The 21,652-nt window shown below is 39.5% G+C and overlaps 1 protein-coding gene across 1 annotated transcript; it reads left to right on the top strand.

Annotated features, from left to right (window-relative positions):
- Positions 1-4: 4 nt before the first annotated feature.
- Positions 5-6,189, top strand: LOC310830469 (vomeronasal type-2 receptor 26-like; the record flags this gene model as incomplete). The annotated part of the gene is made up of 4 exons (XM_083710247.1): positions 5-724; positions 2,081-2,308; positions 3,860-3,986; positions 5,288-6,189. 4 exons carry the CDS (start codon positions 5-7, stop codon positions 6,187-6,189), a joined length of 1,977 nt encoding a protein of 658 aa, XP_083566373.1.
- Positions 6,190-21,652: the final 15,463 nt, after the last annotated feature.

Raw genomic sequence — 21,652 nt, 5'->3', positions numbered from 1 at the left:
CACAATGGAGAATGATAATGGAGAGAAATTTCTGCAGACTTTAATGCCAATGCTTTTGAAGCATGGAATCTGCACAGCCCTCAATGAAAAAATACCAGCCACAACTCATGCTGTAGAGACGTTGAGTTCATTTGACTCTATCCTGGACAAGGCCAGTTATCTATCCAATTCTGAAGTCAATGTATTGATAGTAAATGCAGAAACTGGTGTCATGACATATTTGACATGGGTAATGCTTATATATGCAATGCTGAAAGATATAAAAGTGACATCCATCAGTAAAGTGTGGATAACAACGGCCCAGTGGGATTTCTCAGCTGACGTGATGCACAGGGCTTTTGACATACAGGTGTTTCATGGTTCATTATCTCTTGCAATACACTCAAATGAAGACTTGGGTTTCAGAAAATTCCTTCAGGTCTTACATGCTAAGACGTCCAAAGACAATGATTTTTTGAGGATCTTCTGGCAGCAAGCATTCAACTGCTCATTTCCTGATTCTAAGGAGGAAGAGATGAGATCAGTTACTTGCACTGGTGAAGAGAAGCTGAACAGTCTCCCAGGGACTCTCTTTGAAATAAGTATGACTGGCCAAAGCTACAGCATCTACAATGCAGTTCATGCCATAGCACATAGTTTACAGAAAATGTACTCATCCAGGCAAAAACACAGAGCAATGTTGGACAGAAGTAGATTGGATCTTTCAGAAGTGCAACCTTGGCAGGTAATTTTCATATGAAAACTAGCTCTCCTAGTTTGTTGTGTGATGACACACAATTCAGGAAATCCAGATCCATGCACTATGTTCCTTATTCCTTGAATACACTGGTCACTCCTGTTCCCAGATCTCTTTCCTTACCTGCCACCTGAAAGCACAGCAGAAGTTATCAATCTGTTGAAGGTTAACTCATTTCCCCCCTCAAAAGTTATTGATGCTAATCAATGAAGATTCAGGAATTGGATGTTACTATAGGTTGATGAATGAAGAAAGATGTGTTGAGAGAGAATAAGAAAAAGAGCTCATATCATATTGCCATGTCGATGCTGAAAGCGTCTTCTAAGGACACATCTCTGTAAAGTTACATTTTAAGTGTATGAATAAGGAGGGTAATGTTTGGCATCTGATATATGCTGGATGGGATGGATTTTATAAGTGAATGAGCTATTCTCAAAGTAAACATTTCTGAAATGAAGTGGGAGAATAATGTTTAATAGCTTTTTCATGGACATTGGAGGAGGTGGGAGTGGAGAAAGAAGAGCTGAAATCAGTGGGCCATTGGGTAGGGCACTGAACATTCCTAAGAATTTTGGGTTGAGTTTCCATTTTCTTAATACAAAAACACTTGTTTTGTAACAGGTGTTTTTGTTTTTTTTAAAGGCACACATTATGACAACTTTCCCTTTCTTTCTTGCATTTCATTCTGGTTGACATAGTTTGGCTCCCACAATGCACCCTTGGAGCTGTTCCCAGAGTAAAACTCTATTTTTTAAAACCAGTTAATAAAGTGGTGGTCTTTTATTAAGCCAATTCCCACTCCACTTCTGATCTCGCTCTGCATGGCATGCTTTGCAGCCTGGGGTTGAAGCCCCAACAACCATCTGCCTTAAGAACAAATTGCCATCCACATGCAGTGTCCTGTGCATGACAACATGGGGGGTGGGGCAACTGAGTGCATTTAGGCCCAGAATGCTCCTGCTGTCATTCTTCTTTTTGCCATTCCACATACTGACCTTCCCTGCAGTGTGACTAGAGTGGTCACTTTAGGGCAAAGTAGGATTTTTTTTGTTCCTTATTAAGCAATCTATCACTTTGCAGAGAAGACAGGATCTTCTCCATCTGTTCATACCTCCTTTGGACCTAGGTGATGTGGAATGTGTTTCTGCCCCCTGAAAGTGGGTATGGTAGGCAGAGCATCCCCTTCTGTAGAAATTATTTTTTTTAGTTTGGGCCCAGTTCTCCAATCTGTTAAAATCATTCTGAATCATGATCCTGCCTTCTGCAGCATTAGCTATCCCTCCCACTTTGGTGTCATCTGCAAATTTGATGTTTTGTTTTTGCCTTTGCCACTTTTCATTCTAGCTTCATTCTCTCCTAAGGAGTACCTCATTCAACAATGGTGCTGGAGACACTGTTTCTTTAAATGAGAATGGCGAATTGGCAGCGGGATTTGATATTATAAATTGGGTTACCTTCCCAAACCAATCTTTTTCACGAGTGAAAGTGGGAGAAATGGATCCATACACAACACAAGGTCAAACATTCACCATTAATGAAGGGGTTGTCATCTGGCACAACACATTTAATCAGGTAGGATAAAAATAAAGGTAAAAGAGAAAATATTAGTTGGACATAGTCTTTGGTATCCAATTCTATCACAAAAAGATACTTGGTTATGCCTATGAGAGAACCTGGAGAACGATTTATAAAGGAAATCCTATTAATTTAAATTAATATTATTGTTATTTTATGACTATTTAAAGGATCAGAAAACTTCTAGCTTGCAGACCTAATTTTGCCCATGAATCCATTCCTCACTAATGATGCCACACCTATTCTACATTATGTCAGATGTGATGTCAGGTCAGGGACTGATGTGGCTACAAAGGAACAGTTAAGATTGTAAAGTCAGCTACCAGCTGTTCCTTTTCTTGAGCAAGCCACACTGTCTGTTGGCTGATGGGCAGTGGGATCATGCCTTGGTCAAGTGCACAACGCTGTTTGCACTGAAACTTGCTAACAACTACTTTTCCTCTCTGTATTAGCAGCAATTTCAGAGGGAAACAGTTTGGGCCAAGACGTAAAGGAGGCAATTATATTGATAAAAGTACAGTGGTATGTCCGGTTACATACACTTCAGGTTACATACACTTCAGGTTACAGAATCCACTAACCCAGAAATAGTACCTCGGGTTAAGAACTTTGCTTCAGGATGAGAACAGAAATTGTGTGTCAGCGGCGCAGCAGCAGCATGAGGCCCCATTAGCTAAAGTGGTGTTTCAGGTTAAGAACAGTTTCAGGTTAAGAACGGACCTCCGGAACGAATTAAGTACTTAACCCGAGGTACAACCGTAGTATCATTTCCAGTATTTTTCAAGTTAACAGTGCTTCATTAAGGAATAATTGAATGAGAGGGATTGTGCATATCTACTGTCATTTCTTGGATGACTTGCTCCAAAAGGAGCCACTACTCAATGATCCTTAGAATTGTACCAGTAGAGTATTTTCATTGGACTGTTTGGATGCTGAAGATTATTAATAGTGATACAGCATGTGATAAGGTTCTTCAAAATGTGAGTCCCATTGTTACTGAGTAGGAAGTCAATAACCTCCTTGTAGGGAATTTATTTTAAAGGTCTCAAAATGTTATGCCAAAAGGAGTGCTCACAATTCAGTGAACTAGGTTCACGTTCCTTCATTATAGGATAACATCTCTGGTTAAAACTTATTAGAATTTACTTACTGACTATGACATCTATTCCAAATGTGACAGTCAAGTGTGGTTTGCTTAGTTAATCTAGGCTCAGAATCACCCAGCTTCTGAGCAACTCAGTCAAGAGCACTTACAACGATCATAAGATCATAACTATTTTCAAAGCCGTTATGTTCTGTACAGAAGCATTCCTTTAAAATGTTTGTCTCCTTTAAAGTAGCTGATTTTTTTGCAATGCAAACTTAGCTATGTCTACTCAGATATAAGTCCCATTTAGTTCAAGGTGTCTCAGGAATTTGTAAATAGAACTGCAGCCTTAGAAACCTTATTGCCCATGATAAGCAACACCATAGTATTAATTTAAAACGCCATAGTATTAATTTATTGATTAGATACCAGAGCAATTATTCTCCTCTTTTTGTGGATAGATCCTGCCAACTGCCAAGTGTAATGATAATTGCCTTCCTGGATACAGCAGAAAAAAGAAAGAGGGGAAGCCATTCTGTTGCTATGATTGTGTACTATGTCCAGATGGGAAGATTTCGGACCAAAAGGGTAGGAAACAATATGTTCCATTTCGTGAGCATAAATTTTTCTTCATTTTTCTTCTGCCTTCGGTTAAGCTCTCCCCAAAGAATGGTGATGCTCCAGTTAGAACACAAACTGATAATTTGCTATACACAGTCCAAATGTATCGAATAAACAACCAAACTTCTTTCCCCTGTATGTTAGCAAAAAAAACCCTTGTATATTCAAAATAAGCCTCATACATCAAATATATAGTGATTTATTTCCATTTTTACCGTACTGTTGTACAATTTGATTATGCCTCCACCAGCTAAGCAATAAAGGATTTGAATTTGATTAATATTAGAACCATCGTAGCGGTAATCGATCAATTTTGCTTCTTTTTCATTACATCAAGTTTATAAATATTATTTTATAAGTCTGAGGAATGATAATAAATATCCCAAACAAGCTTTTTTGACACATGCATTTCTGATGTATCAGCTGCAGCTCAAGAACAATGGTATTTACAATGTTAGCAGTGAACACCATGAACCTTAGGAGGGTCTTTTATTTATTTTTTTTTTTAATAAGTTGAAATGGTCCTAAGAATAGACTAAGCAGACAACTAGTGGATCATGTTGTCTGCTTGTGTTTGAGAAAAAGATGTAGAGTTTTTGTTATACACATGTATTGCCTCTTACATGAGGGTTCGGTTGTGGTGGTCCACACATAAACAAAAAAAAAGTAAAGCCAAGAATGCCCTGCAAGGTGGAGTGCTGTTTACCTGTCTATGGGAAGGTGGCATGAGGGCTCCAGCAGCGTCACAGAGACCTCACCCCTGACTTCCTCTAGACTGGTAAGTGAGGTACCAGGCTTTGAAGAGGAGGCACAAGGACTCTATCACACTTCTAGAGCCTTTATGCCTCCTTCTCAAAGTCCAGTGCCTCACTTACCAAGTTTTGGGAACACAGTGCAAGGGCTCTGGTATGTTGCCAAAGCCCCCACATTGCCTTCTCAAAGTCAAGTAAGCCTATGATTGCAGCTGTAGGTGGGTGGGGTGGAGAAAATACATAAAGGGAGAGTGACTTGTGTCCACTCTCCATTTATTTATTATTCCCCATCCATGCAAAGCTGCAATCACATTAGTATACTAAGTGTAAGATGTGAATTGCCTACATATGCTTAGGGTCTGTACAACTCCCTTCACCATAAGGCTCAGGTTCTGTCCCCCAAAGGGATGCTAGATACAATAAAGGGAGCAATGTGTATGTAAATAACTTTTGGGGTGGGAATGCAATCTTTCTGATGACTAATTATTGAGGGATTCCCCCCCCCCTGTTTTTCAGACATGGATAACTGTTTCCAGTGCCCAAAAGATCAATTTCCAAACAGAAACAGAGATCAATGCGTCCGCAAGCGACCAAACTTCCTCTCTTTCACAGAAGCTTTAGGAATCTGTTCAGTTTTTTTCAGCTTGTCTTCTTCTTTCATCACAGCTTTGGTGCTAGGAATTTTCATCAAGCACAAGAATACTCCCATCGTCAAAGCCAACAATCGGGAACTTACTTATTGTCAGCTAGTCTCCCTATTGCTCTGCTTCCTTTGTGCCTTGCTGTTCATTGGTCGGCCCAATACAGTAACATGCTGCTTAAGACAAATTTCTTTTGCCATCATTTTCTCAGTGGCTGTTTCTACCATATTGGCAAAAACGATAACTGTGGTTGTGGCTTTCATGGCCACCAAACCGGGATCTAGAATGAGGAAATGGGTGGGGAAAGGTTTGGCCAATACTGTTCTTCTCAGCTGCTCCTTTATCCAAACCATTATTTGTGCTGTATGGCTCAGTACCACTCCTCCATTTCCAGATTTTGACATGGACTCTATGGCCGAAGAAATCATAGTGGAATGCAATGAGGGATCCATCACAATGTTTTATTGTGTTCTGGGATACCTGGGATTTCTTGCCAGTATCAGCTTCACTGTGGCTTTCCTAGCCAGGAAGTTGCCAGACAGTTTCAATGAAGCCAAGTTCATCACTTTCAGCATGCTGGTGTTTTGCAGTGTTTGGTTGTCCTTTGTTCCAGCATACCTGAGCACTAAGGGGAAATACACAGTGGCTGTGGAGATCTTCTCCATCCTGGCCTCTAGTGCTGGATTACTTGGTTGTATCTTTGCCCCCAAATGCTACATAATTATCCTGAGGCCTTCCTTGAACAGCAGAGAACAGCTAATAAAGAGGAATATATAGGAACTCAAGTGTTAGGATAGTTATTCTTGCACTGTTATTCAGTTGTGAACATTAAACAAACCCTTAAAACATATTTCCTGCCTCTTGCATTTTAAAGTCTCCTTTTATTTTCACACAGTTCTGCACTTTCAATGTAGTTTATGTTGGACACCCAAAATACATTACACATGTATTACACATATATAATTAGATTTTGTATCTCTTAAGATGGTAAGGTTTCAATGCCCTGTTCAGATTGTACATCACAGGATGTTTTGTGAAATAACTGAATGGGCAGCAAAATCAGTGGTGTCTCATTCATCTCATGTTGCATACAAGAAACAAGAGACCCCGATGACAGGTTTCACTTTTTTTAATAGATTCACATACATACCTTAATGTCCCAGCTGCGTAAAGATTACAGGCCAATTAAGAAACCTCCACCAGACACTTTTCAAAGGCTTTCTATTATACATATCTGTTTCTGCGTAGCCCTCCCCAGTTCGTTGTGTTCTCTTCAACTTTGACACCCTAGCTCACCCACAACTTTCTGTGAAGCTTGTGGTGGACAGTGTTTCCTGGTGTCAATAATAGAATAAAATTAAAACATAAAAAATAGGGGTTCTGTTTTTTTGTTTTTTTTCCTAAAAGATATTCTAACAACAATTAAAAATGTCTTTAAAAAAGTTACATACTCTGCCTGGAATATTTTTCAACTTGTTGACACATTCTAATGCCAAGAAGAGAATGTTTTCTGGTGAATTCCCTTCCTGCTATTAAATCAATATGACAAAATGTCAAAGTCATGCTAAGCCTGTTTTGATAGCTAAAGGCAAGTTGTTCAGAACTAACTATGAGAAAGAGATCATATGGAGGCTGCAGTAGGAAAATGGAAAATAATTTATTAACAAGTTGATTTAGAGAAAATCAGGGCATTAATTGGAACACATGATTTTTTTGTAAACCATGCTGAGAGGCAGCAAACATCTTTTTTCAGAGGGGTTTTCTGATGCAAGTAAAATTTTCCAGAATGCAATACTCTTGGAAGATGGCTCTGAACACTTCAATTATCACAAATTACCACATGTCACCATCCAACTTGCCAAACCCCATGTGGACTGTAGAGTTCACAAACACAATTAATAGCATAGTCTGAAATCTATTATAAAATAGCTCTGTGCCATTTAGTAATGGGATGTTGGGTGGACCATGTCACCATCCAACTTGCCAAACCCCATGTGGACTGTAGAGTTCACAAACAGAATTAATAGCATAGTCTGAAATCTATTATAAAATAGCTCTGTGCCATTTAGTAATGGGATGTTGGGTAGACTGAAGCATTAAGTCAGATATGTGGCAATTCCCATTGCAAAAGCATTTGGAGCCATGGATGTAAGCAAGTTGTAACAAGGCTGATGGTAGATAATAAATGGAACTGGGCATTGTCCAAGATGTTGGAGGAATTCCTTCTCCTGCTTCTCATTTTGTGGCTGCAACTTCCTCAAAGTGAATGTGAGACACCCACTGTTATGTGTACCTTGACAGATCCCTTCCAGCTCCCATACCAGTATAATCAGACAGGAGACATCACCATTGGAGCAATTGCTACTCAATATGTCTGCATGTTTGATGAAATTTCATTCAGCGAACACCCAGCAACAAAGTTTTTGGATGGACTTATGTAAGGTATACCCCTTACCCCAGCTCTACTGTGACAGCCCAGCTTAGAATTGCCTTATGTAGGTGATACAAGCACTGCAATGACCCAAAGCAGGCTGTACAAGCATTTAGTCTTATTAGCAGGCTTTTCAAATCTACAGGGTTTTTGTTCTACATGTTGGCTACAACCCTCATGTTGTCAGACATAATTCCTCAATCCTATTTTATTTTTTATTTCATAAAATTTATATACAGCTTGATTGTGAAAAGAAAGAAACTCAGTTTACAATAACTGTTTCATGAAAAAGAGCGATAAAACATCTGTAAAACAGTTATAAATAAATATTTAAAACCATAAACCAGTATTAAACTAAAAAAAGATTCAAACACACACCAGCATTTTACTTATATGGGTAGGTTTGTCTTAACAAAAGATTTTTTTACAAGGTACCAAAAAAAGTCTAGTGAAGGAACCTGCCTGATATCAATAGATGTCCTTATAATTTTCATTCTTATTTCTACCTCACTTCTTAGTTTCAATAAGAGGTAAAGTCCTATTGATCCCTGTCTTCTAAAAATACAAACAATTCTAGTATATTATATGCATATACACTCCAGAGTTCCTGAAATAACCAGCACCTAATCAGGTATATACACAATTTGCAGAGTTGCATAAAATATATATGCATTGATTATAAATATGCCACAGAAACAGAAATGCCTCAAAGAATTCCTCCTTCCATACAGAGCTTCTCGGGGGGTGCTAAGATCGACAGAGGGTCCTTTGGGTAGTTCCTCTGCACAGAGAAGGGTGGCAGCCCAAGAGTGGGCATTCTCTGTATCAGCTCCTAAGTTGTGGAACTCTTTCCCCATTGGCACCCATCCTGTACCTTCATTATACAGCATTTAGTGAATGCTGAAGATCCACCCCTTTACCCATTCTGGGACCTTTGACTGAAGAGAAGGCAAAATTTGCTGCTAGTAATGATATGAACATTTTAAACATGTTCATGAATTCCCAAACTGGAAACTTTGTGCCATAGCAGCCAACTCCTAGGCATTTAGGCCCCTTTGCTCTCCCCAATAAAATATTTTAGGGAGCCAGTCCCCCCGCAAAGTTATGGGCATTGCCATTCATATAGTTAGAGTGTGTGTGTGTGTGTGATGTGATGAGTTATGCAGGGCAGGGCTTACCTGAGCCCCTCAATATTTTATTCAAGTTGGTATTCCTGCTTTGTGCTACTCTATGAATTAATTAACGGGGTTTTTTCCTTGTTCTCTACAAATTAGAAAAGGTATGCAGTTCAAACCTAATCACATCTGCAGTCATGATGATGTCTCCAGTTGTGTCCTATCAAAAGTAATTATCAAATAGATGGTTAGGATAGGACTCAATATCTGTCTCACACTTAGCACTAATCTTCATTTAGGGCAATAACAAAAAGCTACCAGCATGTTCTGTCCTTGGTGTTTGCAGTGAAGGAGATGAATAAGAATCCCAATATCTTACCAAATATAAGTCTTGGCTTCCACATTTATGAGAGTTATTTCAATGCAAGGATGACTCATCAAAACACCTTGAAACTTCTTTCCAGCCAGAAAGCAATTGTTCCAAACTTCAAATGTGATAAGCAACGGAAGCTGATATCTGTTATTGGGGGACTTGACTCTGAAATCTCCCTTCACATGGCTACTCTATTAGGCATCTACAAGATTCCACAGGTAGTATAAGCCATTACAAGAGAAAATAACAGTTATAACTTCTTTTCCTTCCAGAAAATCCAGAAACTTTAGAAAAAGTCCCCTGTCTCCAATTTCTCACCATTTTGTGCTTGCGAAACAGAGTTCAACAACACATCTAAAAATGGAAACAACCTGCATATTAATATTTGGATAGTGAAAAAGAGAGACTTTTTTTAAAAAATATACAATATGGTGGGTTGAGGAACCTTGGTTTTGGCAACTTCTTTGCTTACTGCACCAGTGGGCAACGTTTAGCCTTTCTGAGGTTTCTGGAATACAACACTTATCAGCTCCAGGCAGCAAGCCCTGTGTTCAAAAATGGCAAGATTTGTAGTCCAGCAACATTAGAAGAGCCAGAGTTTCTCTACCAGTGTTCCATTGCCTAAAGAACATTTTATTCATAGGCAACAGGTGAATGTCCAGTGGGAGAGAGCTCCAGAAGGCAGCACTACAACCAAAATGACCCATTACCAACCACCACCTTATGGCTAGTGGGGGCAACAGCAGGAGGACCTCTGAGGAAAATCGTGAGCATAGACAGGTTAATGGGGTGAAAGGTGTTGTCTCAAATAGCCATATTCCAAGCTGTGCCTGCCTTCAAAGGATGAGCACTAGCACATTGAATTATACTTTGAAAAGGTGAATAATAAACAATTTGGATTTTTTTCTGGAGCAGGTTGGATGTGCTCTAGATACATGGTCTACATTGATTTGGTTTTAATCTGCAGTAACTTCAGTTTTTAGGAAGTCTTCAACAGAAACCTCACTATAATATATTGCTACCTTAGTGGTATGGCTACTTCTTCTGCCACAAAGTTAACAATGGGAGAGTGCTGCTTAATTCTAAAGCCATGGCATAGCTGAACATGAAATTCAGCATAGAAAAAAGATGGAAAGGACTACAAATTTCACCCTCACAAACAAAACAGGACTAGAGTTTAAGAGTTTTTGACATTAACCACAAAATCACCAGAATTCATCTATATTCCAAGCTGAAAAAGCAGTTCACTGGCAATAAAGTTGTGTGTGAAGGAAAGAAGACAATATCATGGGAAGTGCTTTGCCCTAAGAATAAGCTATTTTTCAGTTAAGCAAATAATATATTCACATTATTTTAATGATGATATTATCTTATCAATATATTAAATATTAGAATTAGTGATTTTCTGATTTTTATTCCCCTTAGATTGCCTATTGTGCATTTGCTCCAGTGATGCATGTTAGAAATCAACTCCCTTCACTGTACAGGGCAGTTCCCAGTGAACAATATCAGTATGAAGGGATTGTCCAGCTTCTTTTATATTTTCAATGGACATGGATTGGGATTATTGCAAAGGATGATGATAATGGAGACAAGTTTATGCTGACCTTGATCCCAATGCTTTTGCAATGTGGAATATGCATTGCCCTCAGTGAAAAGACACCAGCCATATCTCATGCTATAGATAAACTGAGTTCATTTAAATCTATTTTGCACAAGGCCAGCTATCTATCCAACTCCAAAGTCAATGTTTTGGTGGTAAATGCAGACTATGCCACCATTACATGTATGACTTGGACAATATTCTTCTTTGCAATGGTGAAAGGCATTGAAGAGACATCTATAGGAAAAGTCTGGATCATGACAGCTCAGTGGGATTTTTCTTCAGAAACATTGCACAGGACATCTAATATCCAAGTCTTTGATGGGGCCTTGTCTTTTGTCATGCACTCAAAAGAAGTAGTGGGCTTCAGAAAATTCCTGCAGTTCTTACATCCTAAGTCACCCAAAGGGGATGGTTTTCTTATAATTTTCTGGCAACAGGCATTTAACTGCTTTTTCTCTGATTCAAATCAGATCAGCAAATGCAGTGACAAATGCAGTAAAAATCATTGCACTGGTGAAGAGAAGCTGGAGAGCCTCCCTGGGACTCTTTTTGAAATGAGTTTTACTGGTCAAAGCTATAGCATTTACAATGCAGTCCATGCCATAGCACACACTTTACATAGGATGTACTCATCCAAGCTAAATCACAGAGCAATGCCAGACAGAAGTTGGTTGGATCATCTGAATGTGCAACCTTGGAAGGTAATTTTTCACATAAATCGTGGCTTACAATGTGCAGCTGAGCAGAGGGTGGAGGAAAGAGCTATGCAAATATTAGTCACTAATGGGCTGACTTTTATTGGCAATGGTTTACACACTTTGGCTTGGCATTGGCAAGTATCCAAGCATCCAAAAACCTGATTGGTGACCACCTTTCAGCCAGTATGCTGTGGAGGTTCATGGGGGTAGAAGGAACCTCAGGCTTATATGAAGCATGAATCAATCACAAAGGGATTTGAAGTGTTCTGACCGATTCACATAATATCCTATATATACATTACATTTCCATACCTGAACACAACACATCCCTTTTCTGAAGCCTATAGTTTTAGAATGAAAGACTGGGGGGGGGGGAGGGGTTGCACTTTAATCATTTTGTAAAATCAGACTTGCACCTTATAAAATCTCATTTTGTCTCTGTTCACTCTAGCTTCATCATTTCCTAAGGAGAATTTCATTTAACAATACCGTTGGTGATACAGTGTATTTTAATGAGAATGGTGAATTAACGGCTGGATTTGATATAATAAACTGGGTTACTTTCCCAAATCAATCTTTCTCAAAAGTAAACGTGGGAAGAATGAATCCACATTCTGTGCTGGATCAAGTGTTCACAATTAATAAGGAGGCCATCACATGGCACATGGCATTTAATCAGGTGGGTTCAAAACAGAGAAAACTAGGAGAAAGTACCCAGCATTTCTCAGGATTTATATGGAACAAACAACAAGAAGAAAAAAATACTGAGATATATAAAAGGATAATGTAATCTGGTTCTCACAGTGACCAGTCAGATGGAACCTGTAAGCACAACCTGAGCAAAAGAGCACTACCACCACCACCTGCCCCGGCTTCCAGAAACTGGAATTCAAAAGCATTTTTGGCTTGGATGGTGGCGGCAGAGCATATCTGCCATAGCACAGCCACTGATAGTCCTATCCTCTATTAATTTGTGATTCGAGGACTCGATCCCCGCTTGGGGAATAAAGACACGTGGACACAGAATGTAAGGTGAATGGGTAAGGTAAAGGCCACAACTTTATTGATTACAGCATGTGAGAAGGTATTGGCTTAGGCATTGGGCCACGGAACATTAGACTCCACCCACTCGTAGAGGGGTGAGTCTGAGGAGGGGTTAACCACCAGTAGGGGAAGCCTGTTGTTGCTAATCCAGCTATAGGCTCTCTTCCTGATGTCACTGAGGGTCGTGCCATGGCCCCCCGCCACACGGGCATCGGACAGGATCCACGACTGCCGGATTCCTTTAGCGGAATACGCAAAATTGTCGGGGAAGGCGATGGCCACACCTTGCTACCCGAAACACCAACAACACATTCCAATGCCTAACCGCCAAATACCACGAAAGTTGTGACGGTTGCTACGAGGTAGGCAAAAACCCCAAGAGGCCGGGTCAATTTAGCCAATTGGAAAAAACTCAATTTAGCCAATTGGTTAAACAGGGTGACCAACCAGAGGTCCATAGCAAAGTCTCAGGAACAGCTAATCTAAAGGGAGTGGAGGGTGGGTGACTCGAAGAAAATGTGTGTGCAATGGTGGGGATCGCTGGCGCGGCTGCGTTTGAGCAGCAAGCCACACCCCTATCGAGCTTCCCTATTGGGTGCCCAACTGGGGAGGGGTGTGGCGTCAGCCCTGGAGTTGAAGCAGGGGGTGGAGCGCCCCCTGCATGACGCAGGAATCATCTCCCAATCACAACCCCTCCCCTCCTGGGAGGAGGAAAGGCTTTGTCCAATCCATTTTTAAAGCCAACCAAGTTGGTTCTGAAAAAGAACTTAATTCATGCACTGCATAAAGAACTTTTTTCCATCTTGAGTCTTCCAACATTCAGCTTCATTGAATGTCCATGACTTCTAGTGTTATGGTGGGGGGCGGGGGAGAGGCACATTTCTCTATCCACTTTCTCCATGTCATGCATAAATTTATAGATTTCAATTATTTCACCTTTTATCACTTTTTCTCTAAACTAAAAAGTTCAAAATGCTGCAACCTTTCTTCATAGGGAAGTAGCTCTATTCCATTGATCATTTTCACTGTCCTTTTCCAATTCTACAATTTCATTTTTGAGGTGAGGCAACAAGAACTGTGCATAGTATTCCAAATGTGCTCACACTGTAGATTTGCATAATAACATTATGTTATTGACAGTTTTATTTTCAATTCCTTTCCTAATGATCCCTACAATGGAATTTGATTTTTTTTACAACTGCCACATAGAAAATGGACAGAGAAATTAGCATACACACACACACAGACACACATTACTACTCTCTCTCTATATATATATAGTAGTAGAAAATAAGTACTTATTTTGATTCATAAAATCACCCCAAAATGTAGCTTTGTATGTAGTATGTTTTGCTCATTCAGACCAAGTACTGCTGAGCTTCTGTGTCACTATGCTTATATGGGACCAGCAATGATCAGAAGGTTGTTATACCAAGGCATCCTTTGAAAACCAATCTGTTCTCTATTAAACTTGAAACCTTGCTCATATTTTCCTGAGTTATTTCCACCTGTTTAGAAATTGAAATCTAATCCATTTGATTCTCTTTGCAAGTACAGTTCTTTCTTTCTTTTTTGATAGGTGCTGCCCCTTGCCAGATGTAATGAAAACTGCCATCCAGGTTACAGCAGAAAAAAGAAAGAAGGGAAACCATTTTGTTGTTTTGATTGTTCTCCTTGTCCAGATGGAAAGATTTCAGACCAGAAGTGTAGGTGGAAAATGTTTAGGGTCATGAATGACATGCCACCAGTGCTAGCACAATCCTATTCATGCCTATTTGATACGTATGTGGTGATTTTGGACCCAGAAGCAGTGAAGGCTGTGCAGGGTGTATGCAATGTAATACAACCAACAGAAGAAACTTGTATTGGGATCCTTTTAGGCCACAACTTTATTGATTACAGATGAAAGCAAGTTTGGTGTAGGCATTGGAAGTGTACCTAAAAATGCACCCTGGTTCCTCTGGTTTATAAAAACTGTTGAAGGGCACCGGCTATCACAAAATGTGGGTGTTCAAAAGCTTGCAATGGTTGTCTATACACTACTGGTCAATGTTCAAGATTCTTGTATTAATTTAAAAGACCCTTAACAACTTGGGTCAAAGATACTTCTGGAACTGTTTGATACCTTATATCCCTTTCCCAATCTCTGAGGTCTTTGGAAGAATAGTCTTCTGGGATCAAAACATGCAAAAGTGACACGGTCTGGAAATACAGATTTGCTCATCTGTAGTCTGAGTGTTTAACAAACTATGCATTTAATTAGTCAAGATATTTTTTTTAAAATGCTGAAACATCAACATAGGACTGTTGCGGGTGGGGAAATAATATTGTTTTCAAATCTTGTCTTATAATGATAAATGACAGTACATTTTTGTACTGAGAATACCACAACTTGCCCACCATTAATTACTAAGGGACTAACACAGCTTTTGTTCTATTTTTCAGATATGGACTATTGTTTCCAGTGTCCAGTGGGTCAATTTCCAAATAAAAACAGAGATAAATGTCTCCCTAAGAAACTGAACTTCCTCTCTTTCACAGAACCTTTGGGCATCACTTTATCTTTTTTCAGTTTGTCTTCTTCTCTAGCAACAGCTTTTGTGTTAGGAATTTTCATTAAACATAGTAATACTCCCATCATCAAAGCCAACAATCGGGATCTCACCTTTTGTCAGCTCATTTCTCTATCACTCTGTTTCCTGTGCTCCTTGCTATTCATTGGCCATCCTAACACAGTGACCTGCTATTTAAGACAAACCACTTTTGGTATGATCTTCTCAGTGTCTGTTTCTTGTATTTTGGCAAAAACAATCACGGTGGTTCTGGCTTTCATGGCCACTAGGCCAGGATCCAAAAAGAGGAAATGGTTGGGGAAAACATTGGGAAACTGTATTATTTTGGGGTGTTTCATTATTCAAGCCTGTATTTGTGCTGTATGGCTCTGTATTGCTCCTCCATTCCCAGATTTTGACATGTACTCTCTGGCTGGAGAAATCATTGTAGAATGTAATGAAGGGTCGGCCATAATGTTTTATTGTGTCCTGGGTTACCTGGGATTCTTGGCTATTGTTAGCTTCACGGTAGCTTTTCTAGCCAGGAAGTTGCCAGATAGTTTCAATGAAGCCAAGTTCATTACTTTTAGCATGTTGGTGTTTTGCAGTGTTTGGGTGTCCTTTGTTCCAGCATACCTGAGCACCAAAGGAAAATCCATGGTGGCTGTGGAGATCTTCTCTATCTTAGCCTCCAGTGCTGGATTGCTAGGTTGTATCTTTGCCCCTAAATGCTACATAATTATTATAAGACCTGAGCTGAACAGCAAGGACCAACTAATAAAAAGAAATTAGCAACAATCTACCTGTTTCTGTAAGGTCTTGGGAAATCGATGCTGCTCATTCCTCTTAATCATGGCAGCAGGGAAAAATCACATTGGAAATGGCTCTTTAGGTATTGTTTGTGATAATGGTTGATTCCCCCCACAAAAAAAAAAATATTGTGCAATAGTTGTAACTTTGGTGAAATGTCTGTGTGAGTTTGTGTTACTCAGCTATATGTAGTTCAGCCTGAAATAGGCTGTGAGATACTGTACAAAAGTCAAAGGTTTATTACTAAAAGTTAAATTTCATGTAAGGTTCTCCCTGCTGTAATTCTGTACAAGAGCACACAGTGCAATTTTGCTATTTTTACAAAAATTAATTTATTTTGCTGTTTCTAAGAAATAAATAGAAAATTAATTTACATATAAAATCATTTGTGAATATAAGTTATAAAAAACCTGTTATGGACCAAATTAACTGGGCTGTCTAATGGTCCCTTTATTGTAGCATCCTCTAAATCAGGGGTGGCCAACTCCCAAGAGACTGCGATCTACTCGCAGAATTAAAAACTGGTAGTGGTCTACCCCCCTTTTTGGGCTTAGGTCAAAGTTGAGCTTTTTTTTAGGAAAGAAAGCCCTATTTTTGGAGGGTTAAGGTCAAAGTCGTTGAGCTATTTTTAAGGAGGAGGAAAGCCCCGGTTTTTGAGAATTCAAGCCTAAGCTCAAGGGAGAAAGGGGAACAGCCACTCAACAACAGATCACTGGAGAAACAAGCTGCCTCACTGAGTAAACTCAGTCTTCCGTTCTGCAGATCGTGCAACAATGGAGGGTGGGGCGAGGGGGCAGGGCCAGATTCTCTTTTACCAACGCTAAGGAAAGGGACCCAGTGATTGACTGCGATCTACCAAAACCTCCTGGGGATCTACCAGTACATCGCGATTGACCTGTTGGACATCCCTGCTCTAAATTGTCATTATATTGCTGCTACGTAATTGGAGTCCTGTGCACTCCAGGCAGAAAAAAAATTAAAGGCATGTTTTCACTGCCATGGGGTCAAACAGTATTCCCACAATGCCACTTTCTAGAGGAAATGATCCTGTAGGGATTACCAGAAACTCGCTTCTCAGCCCACACATTTAATCTAGTAGGATCCCAAAGTCAACGGCATCAAAAATCAACGGCATGAGAAATCCAGGAGAATTACCGAAAAGCAGCCCCTGCTCATTGTTCTGCCAGTAAAGTTTTCTCAGTGCAACCAAGACTCTTTCAATCCCAAACCCAGGCCTGAAGCCAGATTGAAATGGATCAGGATAGTCTATTTCTTCCTGAAGCTGCCCAGCCACCACCTTCATTTGAACCTACCCCTCCCAAATGTGCCTCAGCACCCGTAACCCTTTAGGGGTTAACAGAGCCACCCCTTTCCTCTCCAAACAGTGACTGAAAGATGTTCATCAACATCATCTTTCTGTTTCCCTCTTTAATACACACTGTTCCTGCCAATTGTGACCTACTGATTTAACCACAGATTCATGTAGCTAACCCATGTGGTCCATCTGGTATAGGGGGTAGCTATTCATCCAGCATTGCTTTGCTGAATGGGCAAAAAATAAGAATGTGTGTAGCTGATTTGGGACATAGGGACAAAAGTCTTACTCCTCCCCCCTTTTGGAGGCAAATAAATAATCCCATGCTGCAGCAACTGGATAGGTGCCAACCGGCCTTGCAACTCCTGTAGGAAGACGAATACCCAGCCTTTAAAGTCAAGCTTTAAAGTCAAGTCAGTGGCCATTTCCCACTGGCCAGCTTGCATGAGATATGTGCCCTTCACCACTTCTCATTCTGGACATGCAGAAGACCAGCCTTCCACTCACCCACAATGGGAAAGAACTGCACACTATCACACATTGATTTGAATGAAATATTTCCTGTAACACAGCGTACTCTCAGCACCATTCCAATATATCAGCTCTGCACATATTTCTGTTATCCCTATACTAATCAAGGTACAATAACTCTCAGCACCATTCCAATATATCTTTTTTTCCAAAATTTTTATTAGGTTTTTTTAATAAAAGAGATACAAAATTAAAAAACAGCATTGTTTGTGTCTTTACAAAATTTCATAACATCTTTGGACTTCCTCACGTCATCCGCTCGCACTTACATTGTTCATAAAATTTTTCAAGCAAATTACCATCTTATTTGTAATCTTATAACCAATCATTACAATATAGTCTAATAATGCTCATCTAATTTAGTGATGGCCAATTGTTTATAATCAAGCATCCTTCTTAGCATTCCATCAAATTACAATAATTTTGTAAATAAATCTTAAATTTCTTCCAGTCTTCTTCCATCCTTTCTTCTCCCAGGTCTCGAATTCTGCCAGTCATTTCCGCCAGCTGCTTATAGTCCATCAGCTGCATCTGCCATTCTTCCAGCGTGGGTAGATCTTGAGTTTTCCAGTTCTTTGCGATGAGTATCCTTGCTGCCGTTGTTGCATACATAAAGAAAGTTCTGTCCTTCTTTGACACCTTCTGGCCGACAATACCCAGAAGGAAGGCCTCTGGTTTCTTAGTGAAAGTATACTTAAATACCTTTTTCAGTTCATTATATATCATTTCCCAGAAGGCCTTCACTTTAGGGCAAGTCCACCAGAGGTGAAAGAACGTTCCTTCATTCTCTTTACATTTCCAACATTTATAGTCAGACGAGTGGTATATTTTGGCAAGCTTAACTGGGGTCATGTACCATCTGTATATCATTTTCATTATATTTTCTTTCAAAGCATTACATGCAGTAAAATTTAGCCCAGTGGTCCACAACCTTTCCCATTCCTCAAACATAATGTTATGCCCAATGTCCTGTGCCCACTTTATCATAGCCGATTTAACCATTTCGTCTTGTGTGTTCCATTTCAACAGCAAGTTATACATTCTTGAAAGTACCTTAGTCTTAGGTTCTAACAGTTCAGTTTCCAGCTTCGATTTCTCCACCTGGAACCCTAGCTTTTTGTCATTTTTAAAAACTTCTTTAATCTGAGCGTAATGTAACCAGTCTCGCACTTTATCCTTCATTTTTTCCATACTCTGCAATTTCCAGTTATTTCCATCTTTTTCTAATATTTCCCAATATTTTGGCCAATTGGCTTCCATATTGGGTCTTTTTCGGGCCTTAGCTTCCAGAGGTGAAAGCCACCTTGGGGTTTTATTTTCCAATAAGTCTTTATATTTTGTCCAGACATTAAACACTGCTTTTCTGACAATATGGTTCTTAAAGGCCTTATTGATCTTAACTTTGTCATACCATAAGTATGCATGCCAACCAAAATTATTATTAAACCCTTCCAGATCCAACACATCAGTGTCTTCGAGAAGTAGCCAGTCTTTTAGCCAGCAGAAAGCTGCGGCTTCGTAATACAACCTTAAGTCTGGCAGGGCAAAGCCCCCTCTTTCCTTTGCGTCAGTCAGTATCTTAAACTTAATTCTGGGCTTTTTGCCCTGCCAGACAAATTTAGAAATATCTCTCTGCCACTTCCGGAAGCATTCCGTCTTGTCTATAATCTGTAGTGTTTGAAACAAAAACAACATTTTTGGCAATACATTCATCTTAATAGCAGCAATTCGGCCTAACAAAGAAAGCTTCAATTTTGTCCAACTGTCCAAGTCTCTCTTAATTTCAGACCAGCATTTTTCATAATTTTCCTTAAATAGACTCAGATTTTTTGCTGTTATGTTCACCCCTAGGTACTTTACCTTTTTCACCAATGATAATTCTGTTTCTCTCTGAAACTGTTCTGATTCAATATCTGTCAAATTTTTCCCCAACACCTTAGTTTTCTGTTTGTTTAACTTAAATCCCGCCACCCGACCAAAATTGTCAATCAATTGTAAAACTCTTTTCGTACTAGATTCCGGCTCCTGCAGTGTCAAAACTAGGTCATCTGCAAAAGCTTTAAGTTTATATTGTTTCGCTCCGACCTGGATCCCTTGCACCAACCGGTCCCTTCTGATCAAGTTTAAGAGCACCTCCAGGACTGAGATAAATAACAAAGGGGAAATCGGGCAGCCTTGTCGTGTTCCTTTTTCAATTTTGAACTCTTCTGTTACCACATTATTAACAATCAATTTTGCTTTTTGTTCTGAATATATTGCGTCAATCCCATTTTCAAAACCCCTCCCCACTCCCATTTCTTTTAAATTTCCCTTCATAAATTTCCAAGAGATGTTGTCAAAGGCCTTCTCCGCGTCTATAAAAATTAGCACTGCTTTAGTGTTTATGTCAGTTTGCAAAAGTTCCAAGACATCAATAATGTTCCTTGTGTTAGCAAACATATGTCTGCCTGGGAGAAAGCCTGCTTGGTCTTTATGAATTACTTGACTTAAAACTCTTTTAAGTCTGTTTGCCAAAACATCAGCAAATATTTTGTAATCCACATTTAAAAGGGAGATGGGGCGGTAGTTCTTGAGCTGTGTCTTTTCAGTTTCTGATTTTGGTATCAATGTGATGAACGCTTCTTTCCACGATTCTGGCGCCTTCTTTCCCTCCATAATTTCATTGCTGACCTCCAGCAGTGGTTGGATCAAATAATCACTTAATGTCTTATAGTACTTGGAGGTCAAGCCGTCTGGCCCTGGAGATTTGCCCAATTTCAAGTTCTGAATGGCAAATTCAATCTCTTGTCGTGTTATTTTGCTGTTCAGGAGTAATCTATTTTCTTGTGACAATTTTTCCAATCCGTTTTTCCTCAAAAATTGTTCAATCTCAACTTCATTCTGCGGCCCTTGAGTATATAATTTTTTAAAATATTTTTGAAAACACTTTCTAATCTCCACGGGGTTCTGTATACTTCTTCCTTCAATTTCCAAATTTGTTACTATGTTCAATTTTTGTCTTTTCTTCAACTGCCAGGCCAGCAGTTTCCCACATTTATTTGCCGATTCAAACGTTTTTTGTTTCATTGATTTAATCTTCCATTCTATTTCCTGGTTTATCAGTTTTGAATATTGTGCTTGATGAAGTTTAATTTCTCTCAAAATCGGCTGTGACTTCGGATTGGCTCTTAGCTTCTTCTCTAGTTCTTTAATTTTCTCCAGAATCTTGTCTTTCTTTTCATTTTGTGTCCTTTTCCTTATGGCATTCTGTTGTATCAAGAACCCTCTCATCACAGCTTTGCTTGCGTCCCAAATTGTTCTTTTTTCCACCACGGTGTTCAGGTTTATTTCAAAATAGTCCTTTATAACTTTTTGGGCCTTCTTAATGATCTCCTGATTTCTAAACAAATTGTCATTCATCTTCCATCTAAAGGAGCCGGTTGGTAATAATGTCATGTCCATTTTCAAGGCATTATGGTCGGAGCAGGTTTTTGGGCAGATTTCCACTTTCCTGACCTTAGGTGCCAGACCTCTAGTAATCCAAATTTGGTCGATTCTTGTCCAAGTCAGTTGAGCCTCAGAGAAAAATGTTCCTTCTTTTCCTAGGGGGTTCTTGATTCTCCATATGTCAATCCAGCCCATATTTTCTGTCATTTCAAAAAAGGTCTTTGGTAGTCTGCCATCTTTGGTAACTTTTTGACTTTGCGACTTATCCATGTTAGTTGATACAATCCCATTCATATCTCCCATCATTATGATGTTGTCATAGTCCAGATATTCCAGCAT

Source organism: Podarcis gaigeae, assembly GCF_964106915.1.
Source record: "Podarcis gaigeae genome assembly, chromosome: 13".
Taxonomy (NCBI): Eukaryota; Metazoa; Chordata; class Lepidosauria; order Squamata; family Lacertidae; genus Podarcis; species Podarcis gaigeae.
This window is presented reverse-complemented; position numbering and strand designations above follow the sequence as displayed.